General features: G+C 49.6%; 1 protein-coding gene across 1 annotated transcript in view; it reads left to right on the forward strand.

Annotated features, from left to right (window-relative positions):
* The window catches only part of fras1 (Fraser extracellular matrix complex subunit 1), a 161,604-nt gene that overhangs the window by 99,518 nt on the left and 49,874 nt on the right, over positions 1–12,212 (forward strand). The window contains 12 exon segments of the mRNA XM_083784744.1: positions 126–317; positions 1,399–1,518; positions 2,026–2,205; positions 3,178–3,302; positions 5,021–5,161; positions 5,740–5,967; positions 6,662–6,775; positions 7,466–7,616; positions 10,169–10,358; positions 11,837–11,850; positions 11,853–11,963; positions 11,966–12,003. Of these exon segments, the coding sequence (XP_083640870.1) occupies positions 126–317; positions 1,399–1,518; positions 2,026–2,205; positions 3,178–3,302; positions 5,021–5,161; positions 5,740–5,967; positions 6,662–6,775; positions 7,466–7,616; positions 10,169–10,358; positions 11,837–11,850; positions 11,853–11,963; positions 11,966–12,003 (1,604 nt within the window).

Raw genomic sequence — 12,212 nt, forward strand, 5'->3', positions numbered from 1 at the left:
GATGCCAAAACGTCTTGTACTTTTTTACGCAAGTAACATTTCTTAACAGCGGTCCATGTCCTTGTCTCTTCATGGCGCTGTGCGTGGCCTCTCTCTCTCTCTCTCTCTCTCTCTCTCTCTCTCAGGCTCTTCATCCAAGGTGAGCGAGCAGAACCTGAAGGGCACCGACATCGACTCGGACAACAGCAAGCTGAGGTACGTCCTCACCAAGGACCCCCCGGCCGGCCAGCTGCTGCTCACCCAGAGCGGACAACGCCCCCAGAGGGTCTCTGTGAAGGGACCGCTGAAAGGCTTCTCCCAGGAGGACGTCAACAGAGGTGAGGATGACCATAGACATGTATAAAGGCTAGATGGCCCCAGTGCACTGTGGGATGTGTAGTTCTATGTACTCTACCAGCCCATAGACATGTATAAAGGCTAGATGGCCCGGTGCACTGTGGGATGTGTAGTTCTATGTACTAGATGGCTCAGTGCACTGTGGGATGTGTAGTTCTATGTACTCTACCAGCCCATAGACATGTATAAAGGCTAGATGGGCCCAGTGCACTGTGGGATGTGTAGTTCTATGTACTCTACCAGCCCATAGACATGTATAGAGCGGCGCAGTCCCTCCCCCTTTCAGAACAACGGACGGCCCAGGAAATGAAAAATCAATGCATTTCCCCATAGGCAGTTTTTATTTAATTTATTTAAAGACCTTTTAAGCGTCGTACGAAGCCAAATCGTGTCGTGACAAATCATGACAACACACACAATATTTCGGGCCAAACAAAGAATTAGAAAGTAGAAAAAAACGGCAGGTTACAACACTTTTTTGGTTGTTTTTCTTCTTTGTAATTATTTGTTTGGTCCAAAATATTGTGTGTGTTGTCATGATTTGTCACGACAAGAGTTGGCTTCGTACGACGCTTAAAAGGTCTTTAAATAAATTAAATAAAAACTGCCTATGGGGAAATGCATTGCGTTTTCATTTCCTGGGCCGTTCGTTGTTCTGAAAGGGGGAGGGACTGCGCCGCTCTATTAAGGCTAGATGGCCCAGTGCATTGTGGGATGTGTAGTTCTATGTACTCTACCAGCCCATAGACATGTATAAAGGCTAGATGGCCCCAGTGCACTGTGGGATGTGTAGTTCTATGTACTCTACCAGCCCATAGGCATGTATAAAGGCTAGATGTACCAATGCACTGTGAGATGTGTAGTTCTATTTTCTAAATATAAATTTTAAGCACATGCGACTTCTGTCTCATTTGACTTCAGTCATGCTAGTGTTAAGGACTGGAATGTCAGATCTCCAAGCCCTGCATATGGTTGTTCAGTGTAGATCTAGGGTCCGGTACGGAGACTACTCGGGTCCAGTTGACTCAGACTCCAGAGGGTGCGTTTGTTTTCCTCCTCCAGGCCTGCTGGAGTACAGCCATGAGAAGGGAGAGAAGGGGGGCAGTATGTCCTTCAAGTTCAACCTGGTGGACCCCGAGGGCAACAAACTGATCGACCAGTCCTTCTTCATCAGCGTGCTGGGTAACTATAACTACAACTAATACAACGTCTTTGTCCTAAAACTGTCCAGTTGGGATTGTGTTGAAGTCCAGCGCCTTTTAGGGCTTCAATGCCGTGAGCCATGAAATGTTGAACCAACCTGGTGGTTGTCCTTTTTGCATTGTTAATATTGTATCTGTGTTGTCCCAGCCTTGTAGCTATTGTTTTACCCGTTTCTCCGAAATATTGTAATCCGTTCGGTTCTCAAAATTCCTTTTTATTCTGTTGTTGGCTAGACTCTGTGTGGAATAACTGGTTATCAGGGCCAAATTAGGGCCTGGATCCCACACTCTTACTTCTAAGAAGGTATTGTGAGCTTTCCGGAGGAATGTCCTAGTGTATCCTCTTAGTCTGAGAGCATTAAATAGCGTTTTACAAGCTATTTTGAAATCACTTCTTTGCGTGCAAATCCTATGGTTAAATGTGACTAAAGATGTTAAGTGTGAATAGAGATGTTAAATGTGAATAAATGTGTGTGTGTCTCTCCAGAGGACCGCCTCCCTCCCGTGGTGGTGGTCAACAGGGCTCTGCTATTGGACGAGAACTCTTCCAGGAAGCTGACCACGCTGCAGCTGTCCTCTAACGACCAGGACAGCCAGCCTGACGAGCTGATGTACCGCGTCACCACACACACACAGCTGGGACACCTGGAGCGCACGGCACAGCCAGGTACACGCACACACACACACACACACACACACACACACACACACACACACAGCTGGGCCACCTGGAGCGCACGGCACAGCCAGGTACACGCACGCACACACACACACACACACACACACACACACACACACACACACACACACACACAGCTGGGCCACCTGGAGCTTGTTTGCATGCTGAAAATAGCAGATCTACAAGCTTGTAGATCGGCTATTTTCAGCAAGTGTAAAAAAACAGCCATTACGACGGCATCAACGCCCACCAAAATACATTTTAGTCGACTAAATCAACTGTGGATTCAGTCGACTAAAACTAGACACAACACTAAAACATGCCAGGTGACTAACGTGTGACTAAAACTAAATTAGACTATTAGGACTAAACCCTAAAACCACCCCTCTGTACAGGCACACCCATCAGCTCCTTAACCCATTCTGACCGGGCACCCATTTTGGTGTCGGCGTCATGTCGTGCTTTAGCTATTGAAAAATAGCAGATCTACAAGCTCATAGCGCGCCACCGAGTGGCGCGCTATGAGCTTGTAGATCTGCTATTTTTTTTTAAATCGAAGAACGACTGACATTTTTTAGAATCTGATCTCGGGTCAGAATGGGTTATAATCGGACCAGTGTGTGTCCGGTGGAAACCTCGTATGAATCTGATCTCGGGTCAGAATGGGTTCATCGGACCAGTGTGTGTCCGGTGGAAACCTCGTATGAATCTGATCTCAGGTCAGAATGGGTTAAAGACTAAACCCTAAAACCACCCCCCCCTGTAGAGGCACACCCATCAGCTCCTTCTACTAGGACTAGACCCTAAAACCACCCCCCTGGTCCCTGTACAGGAACCCCCATCAGCTCCTTCTACTAGGACTAGACCCTAAAACCACCCCCCTGGTCCCTGTACAGGAACCCCCATCAGCTCCTTCTACTAGGACTAGACCCTAAAACCACCCCCCTGGTCCCTGTACAGGAACCCCCATCAGCTCCTGGTCCCAGGCGGACCTGGTCTCGCGGAGCGTCCAGTACGTCCACACCAGCCAGGAAGAGAAGCACGCCGACCAGTTCTCCTTCACCGTGTCCGACGGCGCCAATGAGGTACGCACGCACGCACGCACGCAGGCACGCGCACTCTGCAGCCTGCTCCCGCCTCTTGCATTATATTTGCATATATTTGCCTTGCTAATGTGCACTAATGAGGAGCTAAAACCCCTTCACTAAAGATGGGACAGAAGGTCGTTTGGTAGTCATGTGACTGAGGGGAGGGGATGAGAGGTGGGTTGTCGAGTCGTTTGATTATCTATCCATCTATCTATATTTAACCCTTTCTGCTCTAGTTCGGAAAACTTTTGTCATTGATCTATTTTTCCTTTTTTCTTCATCAATTCCACATGGATGTTTCAGTCGGATTGTCTGAAGATGGATTTGTTCTTAATTCTGACGTTCTGTTGTCTCATGTTGTCTTAGAACTGTAGTTCTATTCTATTGTAGTTCTGTTGTCTCATCATTAGAACTGTAGTTCTATTCTATTGTAGTTCTGTTGTCTCATCATTAGAACTGTAGTTCTATTCTATTGTAGTTCTGTTGTCTCATCATTAGAACTGTAGTTCTATTCTATTGTAGTTCTGTTGTCTCATCATTAGTGTGGTTGCCTGAAGGCAACCATACTATTGTTTTAGTGACCTTTTATTCTTTTTATAGATAAACTTTATTTTGTCGCGTTATACCTCCCACAGTTTTTGTCGCACGCACTCGAGCCATATGTCAAAACGACGGGCTACATCGGGAATCGTGTGCGTGTATTTTGCTAAGACATTTGTTGAATAGTTTAATTGATATGAATTAATTAGTGCATTAAATTGCCCCATAGACATGAATGGGAAAATGCAAAAACTCACTTTCAAGTATTTTTTCCTCTGAGACCGTAAGGGCTATACATACAAGACTTGGAGGAGAGATTCATAATAATTACTAAAATTAATTACCCTAGAAATATATCGGTCGGCCTCATGGTGGCGCTATAACAGCCAACTTTACCTTTTGGGGTATAACTCTTGAACCGTAGGTCGTAAAATAAAAAATATTTTTTCCCTGGATTCCTTGGGTCATGACACATCTCCCCATATAGGCCACGCCCATTTGCGTCTAGATAGATTTCCCGCCATTTTGAATTTTGTTCAAAACACACTTTTTGCTCCTCCTCCTACAGATTTTGACCAAATCTCACAAAAATCAGTACACATGATCTCGGGACCTATCCCATTAAAACAGCACAGACAGAATTTAGATCTTCTGTATCGTTCGGCCGTAATCGTCTTCCAAAGTTAGTGGGAGGGGCCTATTTTACAAAAAACGCCACAATTCACGCACGGAATGTCCGATCCATCCCAAATTTGAATCACAGGTCGAGGGTGGTTTCATCAACGCAGAGACAAAAGCGATTCCATTTTCGACGGGTGCGATGTGGGCAACCACACTTTGCAATTTCCCAGAATTGCCTCTTTCTAGTTAGAACTGTAGTGTAGCTTTTAACTTTCACTTTCACTTTGGGACCCGACTGATGCGCGTGTGTGTGTGTGTGCGCGTGTGTGTGTGTGTGTGTGCGCGTGTGCGTGTGTGTGCGTGTGTGCGCGTGTGCGTGTGTGCGCGTGTGTGTGTGTGCGTGTGTGTGTGTGTGTGTGCGCGTGTGCGCGTGTGCGTGCGTGTGTGTGTATGTGTGTGTGTGTGCGTGTGTGTGCGTGTGTGCGCGTGTGCGTGTGTGTGTGTGCGTGTGTGTGTGTGTGTGTGTGTGCGTGTGCGTGCCGTTGCTCCACCAGGTGGCTCAGACGTTCTTCATCACCATCCGACCGGTGGACGACTCTCTGCCCGTGCTGCAGGTTCCTGGCATGAGGGTCCAGGAGGGCGTGAGGAAGACCATCACCGAGTTCGAGCTGAAGGCCACCGACGCAGACACAGAGGTAGACCATAGGGCCGTGGGTCCCACGGTGGGGTCCGGGGACTAGTTTACTAGTCCACTAGTTGTTTAACTAGTTTACTAGTCCACTAGTTGTTTAACCAGCAAGGTCAACTAGTACCAGCAAGGTCAACTAGTACCAGCAAGGTCAACTAGTGGATTTACTAGTCGACTAGTTGCTTAAAGCTCTCTTCTCTTCTCTTCTCTTCTCTTCTCTTCTCTTCTCTTCTCTTCTCTTCTCTTCTCTTCTCTTCTCTTCTCTTCTCTTCTCTTCTCTTCTCTTCTCTTCTCTTCTCTTCTCTTCTCTTCTCTTCTCTTCTCTTCTCTTCTCTTCTCTCTTCTCTCTTCTCTCTTCTCTCTTCTCTCTTCTCTCTTCTCTTCTCTTCTCTTCTCTTCTCTTCTCTTCTCTTCTCTTCTCTTCTCTTCTCTTCTCTTCTCTTCTCTTCTCTTCTCTTCTCTTCTCTTCTCTTCTCTTCTCTTCTCTTCTCTTCTCTTCTCTTCTCTTCTCTTCTCTTCTCTTCTCTTCTCCTCTCCTCTCCTCTCCTCTCCTCTCCTCTCCTCTCCTCTCCTCTCCTCTCCCAGGCGGAGTCCATAGTGTTCACGGTGGTTCAGGCTCCGCGGCACGGCGCCATCGAGCGGACGGTCAACGGTCATCAGTACCGCCAGACCAGCAGCTTCTCCATGGAGGACGTGTTCCAGAACCGGATCAGCTACAACCACGACGGGTCCAACTCCCTGAAGGACCGCTTCGCCTTCAGCGTCTCCGACGGAACCAACGCCCTCTTCATGGTGGAGGACCAGGGGAAGGAGGTGAGCGTGGCGCTCTGAGGAACGTTCACGTGTATAACCCGCTATCGGTTCCGCGTGGCGCTCTGAGGAACGTTCACGTGTATAACCCGCTATCGGTTCCGCGTGGCGCTTTGAGGAACGTTCACGTGTATAACCCGCTATCGGTTCCGCGTGGCGCTCTGAGGAACGTTCACGTGTATAACCCGCTATCGGTTCCGCGTGGCGCTCTGAGGAACGTTCACGTGTATAACCCGCTATCGGTTCCGCGTGGCGCTTTGAGGAACGTTCACGTGTATAACCCGCTATCGGTTCCGCGTGGCGCTCTGAGGAACGTTCACGTGTATAACCCGCTATCGGTTCCGCGTGGCGCTCTGAGGAATGTTCACGTGTATAACCCGCTATCGGTTCCGCGTGGCGCTCTGAGGAACGTTCACGTGTATAACCCGCTATCGGTTCCGCGTGGCGCTTTGAGGAACGTTCACGTGTATAACCCGCTATCGGTTCCGCGTGGCGCTCTGAGGAATGTTCACGTGTATAACCCGCTATCGGTTCCGCGTGGCGCTCTGAGGAACGTTCACGTGTATAACCCGCTATCGGTTCCGCGTGGCGCTCTGAGGAACGTTCACGCCGGCATGGCCTCCACGCTCCTCCCCCCCCCGACCGGACGCTGCAGGTGTTTCTGATTGGTTCACAGCGTGGTGTGATTTGTCTCCAGGTCATCACGGCGGCGCCTCAGAAGTTCAAGATCGATATTCTGCCGGTGGACGACGGCACGCCGCGCATCGTCACCAACCTGGGCCTGCAGTGGCTGGAGTACATGGACGATAAGGTATTTATCCCATTCTGACCTGAGATCAGATTCTAAAAATGTCTTCTGCATCCTGACAGTTTTCATTCTGACCTGAGATCAGATTCTATAAATGTCTTCTGCCTCCTGACAGTTTTCATTCTGACCTGAGATCAGATTCTATAAACGTCTTCTAATGTTAGTCGCTCTTCGATTAAAAAAAATAGCAGACCTACAAGCTTGTAGATCTGATATTTATCAATAGCTAAAGCACGACATGATGCTAACACCAAAATGGGTTCCCGCCCAAAATGGGTTAAACTGAGTACATGCACCATAAGGTATTTATACTGAGTACATGATAAGGTATCCACACACACACACACACACACACACACACACACACACACACACACATTAGATGCAAGGCACCAACCTGCACATCAGGAGCAATCAGGGGTTCAGAGTCTTGCTCAAGGACACTTCGATACTAACTCTGGGGGAGCCCACAGGGATCGAACCGGGAACCTTGCGGTTCCCATCCGGCCACTCTTACCGCTGATCCACCGCCGTCTGTGTCACCTCACACCATCAAACCACTTCAACCAATTATTTTAAAAGTGAAGCTGTTGAGAAATAGCAGATCTACAAGCTCTCATTTTACATAACGGAGTGTTTCTGCATTACGTTTACTGAAGTCAAAAACTAGTCCAACCCCCCCCCCCCCCCCAGGCCACCAACCTGATCTCCAAGAAGGAGCTGCTGACCATGGACCCAGACACCGAGGACGATCTGCTGCAGTATCAAGTCACCACCGAGCCCAAACATGGCTTCCTAGAGAGCAAGATGAAGCCTGGAGCCCCCATTACCACCTTCACCCAAGGTACACCCATTACCACCTTCACCCAAGGTACACCCATCACCTCCTTCACCCAAGGTACACCCATCACCTCCTTCACCCAAGGTACACCCCTCACCACCTTCACCCAAGGTACACCCATCACCTCCTTCACCCAAGGTACACCCATCACCTCCTTCACCCAAGGTACACCCATCACCTCCTTCACCCAAGGTACACCCATCACCTCCTTCACCCAAGGTACACCCATCACCTCCTTCACCCAAGGTACACCCATCACCTCCTTCACCCAAGGTACACCCAACACCTCCTTCACCCAAGGTACACCCATCACCTCCTTCACCCAAGGTACACCCATCACCTCCTTCACCCAAGGTACACCCATCACCTCCTTCACCCAAGGTACACCCATCACCTCCTTCACCCAAGGTACACCCATCACCTCCTTCACCCAAGGTACACCCATCACCTCCTTCACCCAAGGTACACCCATCACCTTCACCCAAGGTATACCCATCACCTCCCCCATCACCTCCTTCACCCAAGGTACACCCATCACCTTCACCCAAGGTATACCCATCACCTCCCCCATCACCTCCTTCACCCAAGGTACACCCATCACCTCCGTCACCCAAGGTACACCCATCACCTTCACCCAAGGTATACCCATCACCTCCCCCATCACCTCCTTCACCCAAGGTACACCCATCACCTCCGTCACCCAAGGTACACCCATCACCTCCCCCATCACCTCCTTCACCCAAGGTACACCCATCACCTCCTTCACCCAAGGTACACCCCTCACCACCTTCACCCAAGGTACACACCCCTCACCACCTTCACCACCTTCACCCAAGGTACACCCATCACCACCTTCACCCAAGGTACACCCATCACCTCCTTCACCCAAGGTACACCCATCACCTTCGCCCAAGGTACACCCCTCACCTCCTTCACCCAAGGTACACCCATCACCTTCGCCCAAGGTACACCCCTCACCACCTTCACCCAAGATACACCCATCACCTCCTTCACCCAAGGTACACCCATCACCTTCGCCCAAGGTACACCCATCACCTCCTTCACCCAAGGTACACACCCCCCCATCACCACCTTCACCCAAGGTACACACCCCCCATCACCACCTTCACCACCTTCACCCAAGGTACACACCCCCCATCACCACCTTCACCCAAGGTACACACCCCCCATCACCACCTTCACCCAAGGTACACACCCCCCATCACCACCTTCACCCAAGGTACACACCCCCCCATCACCACCTTCACCCAAGGTACACACCCCCCATCACCACCTTCACCACCTTCACCCAAGGTACACACCCCCCATCACCACCTTCACCCAAGGTACACACCCCCCATCACCACCTTCACCCAAGGTACACACCCCCCATCACCACCTTCACCCAAGGTAGACACCCCCCCATCACCACCTTCACCCAAGGTACACACCCCCCCATCACCACCTTCACCCAAGGTACACACCCCCCATCACCACCTTCACCCAAGGTACACACCCCCCCATCACCACCTTCACCCAAGGTACACACCCCCCATCACCACCTTCACCCAAGGTACACACCCCCCCATCACCACCTTCACCCAAGGTACACACCCCCCATCACCACCTTCACCCAAGGTACACCCCCCCCCCATCACCACCTTCACCACCTTCACCCAAGGTACACCCATCACCTCCTTCACCCAAGATACACCCATCACCTCCTTCGCCACCTTCACCCAAGGTACACACCCCTCACCACCTTCACCCAAGGTACACCCCCCCCTCCCCTCCCCCATCACCTCCTTCACCCAAGGTACATCCCCCCTCCCCCATCACCTCCTTCACCCAAGGTACACCCCCCCCCCTCCCCTCCCCCATCACCTCCTTCACCCAAGGTACACCCCCCCTCCCCTCCCCCATCACCTCCTTCACCCACGGTACACCCCCCCATCACCTTCACCCACATTCCCTCCCACCACCCTTAACCCATTTGTAACCCACAGCACAGGTCGGACTAACGGGAGGTCTGACTTAAGGGCAGTCCCCACCTGGGCCTGGTGCGCTACGTGCTAACGTGCTAACTGTCTCTTTCCAGTGGACATCAACCTGGGCCTGGTGCGCTACGTGCTAACGTGCTAACGTCACTCTGTCTCTTTCCAGCTGACATCAACCTGGGCCTGGTGCGCTACGTGCTAACGTGCTAACGTTGTCACTATCTCTTACCAGCTGACATCAACCTGGGCCTGCTGCGCTACGTGCTAACGTTGTCACTCTGTCTCTTCTTTCCAGCGGACATCAACCTGGGCCTGGTGCGCTACAGCTAACGTTGTCACTCTGTCTCTTTCCAGCGGACATCAACCTGGGCCTGGTGCGCTACGTGCTAACGTGCTAACGTTGTCACTCTGTCTCTCTCCAGCGGACATCAACCTGGGCCTGGTGCGCTACGTGCTAACGTGCTAACGTTGTCACTCTGTCTCTTTCCAGCTGACATCAACCTGGGCCTGGTGCGTTACGTGCTAACGTGCTAACGTTGTCACTCTGTCTCTTTCCAGCGGACATCAACCTGGGCCTGGTGCGCTACGTGCTGCATCAGGAGCACGCCCGCCAGACCACGCCCACCAGAGACCACGCCCGCCAGACCACGGACCTGTTCAGGTTCCTGGTGAAGGACAGCAAGCCCAACGTGGTCAGCGACAACGTCTTCCACATCCAGTGGTCTGTCATCAGCTTCACGCACGAAAGGTACCGTCCTGGAGGAGCACCGGCCACAGCAGCAGCTCTGATTGGTCAGGAGGAGGACCGGTGAAAGAAGTCTTTAAACCCGTTCTGACCTGAGATCAGATTCATACTAGGTTTCCACTGGACACACACTGGTCTGATTAACCCATTCTGACCTGAGATCAGATTCTAAAAATGTCAGTCGTTCTTCGATTTTTCAAAAATAGCAGACCTATGAGCTTGTAGATCTGCTATTTTTCAATAGCTAAAGCATAACATGATGCTAACACCAAAATGGGTTCCCGTTCAGAATGGGTTAACAACAAGTTCTATTTACAAATCAAAGGTGACGGCCATGGGAAAGAGATTCGCACCATCTTATGCGAACATTTACATGAGCATAATGGGAACAGACAGCGCTAGAAAAATGCAGACTAAAACCAACACATTACTATAGATTCCTGGATGATATATTTGTGATATGGGAACATAGCAAAGAAGAATTCCAGGAATTCATTGATGTGTTAAATAGCCATCATAGATCCATAACGATAAAATATGTGACACACACAGAAAGGATTGACTTTCTTGATGTAACAATCTTCAAGGGCCTTTAACACAAACGGGAAACTAGATTTAAAAGTATTCTTTAAAGAAACAGACACGCACGCTTTACTACACAAAACGTCATTCCACCCGACACACTCCTACACAGGAATAGTCAAATCACAACTACTAAGATTCCATAGGATTTGCACGCAAAGAAGTGATTTCAAAATAGCTTGTAAAACGCTATTTAATGCTCTCAGACTAAGAGGATACACTAGGACATTCCTCCGGAAAGCTCACAATACCTTCTTAGAAGTAAGAGTGTGGGATCCAGGCCCTAATTTGGCCCTGATAACCAGTTATTCCACACAGAGCAGACTAGCCAACAACAGAATTAAAAGGAATTTTGAGAACCGAACGGATGATCTTCTAAAAGATTAGAAGAAGAAGTTATATCGGCCTACAGAAAAAAAAAAACTTAAAGACTATCTAGTACACAGCAAGCTAAAAGGAATCAACACACCAGCACGCCAGGGACCAGAATACTTCAAACCCAAACAATTAGTCAAAAAATAAAACTACAAAACGCGTGTTGGAGATTAAACAACAAATAACAGCCAGAACTAGCAACTGCACTTATTTAATCACGTGTGAAAAATGTGGTTTACAATATGTCGGAGAAACGGGTAAAACAACACAGATACAATATTAACAATGCAAAAAAAGACAACCACAAGGTTGGTTCAACATTTCATGGCTCACGGCATTGAAGCCCTAAAAGACTCCCAACACAATCCCAACTGGACAGTTTTAGGACAAAGACGTTTTAATGAAAAAACAGTGGATTAAGAACCTCAACACGGATTTTCCGGAGGCTTAAACATGTCTAAAATCAGATCTTGAACACAACAAAACCTAAACTCAGGATTAAACTGGAGAAAATCCCCCCACAGCTACAACGTAAGCGAGACGGCGGCACGGTGGCGGTCACGGTGAAGCGGACAGGCAACCTCAACCAGTACGCCATCGTGCTGTGTCGCACGGAGCAGGACAGCGCCACCTCCAGCTCCAGCGTGGGATCGCGCCCGGCCAGCAGGACTACGTGGAGTACGCCGGCCAGGTAAAAAACATTCAGGACGGAGTTTTAACCCCATCTGTGCCAGGAACGGCAGGTTACGTTTTAAAGGAGAATTCCATGCTAGAATTTCTTACCGTTATTTGTAGTTGTTACGTCCCCACCAAAGAGGTCCAGGTGTTAATTTGTGCAAAAGCTCCTTTTTGGCTATTTCCCCTACCATAAGCCCTCAATGAATTGCATTGAATTGAATG

The sequence above is a fragment of the Protomyctophum parallelum genome (assembly GCF_964188405.1).
Source record: "Protomyctophum parallelum genome assembly, chromosome: 15".
Taxonomy (NCBI): domain Eukaryota; kingdom Metazoa; phylum Chordata; class Actinopteri; order Myctophiformes; family Myctophidae; genus Protomyctophum; species Protomyctophum parallelum.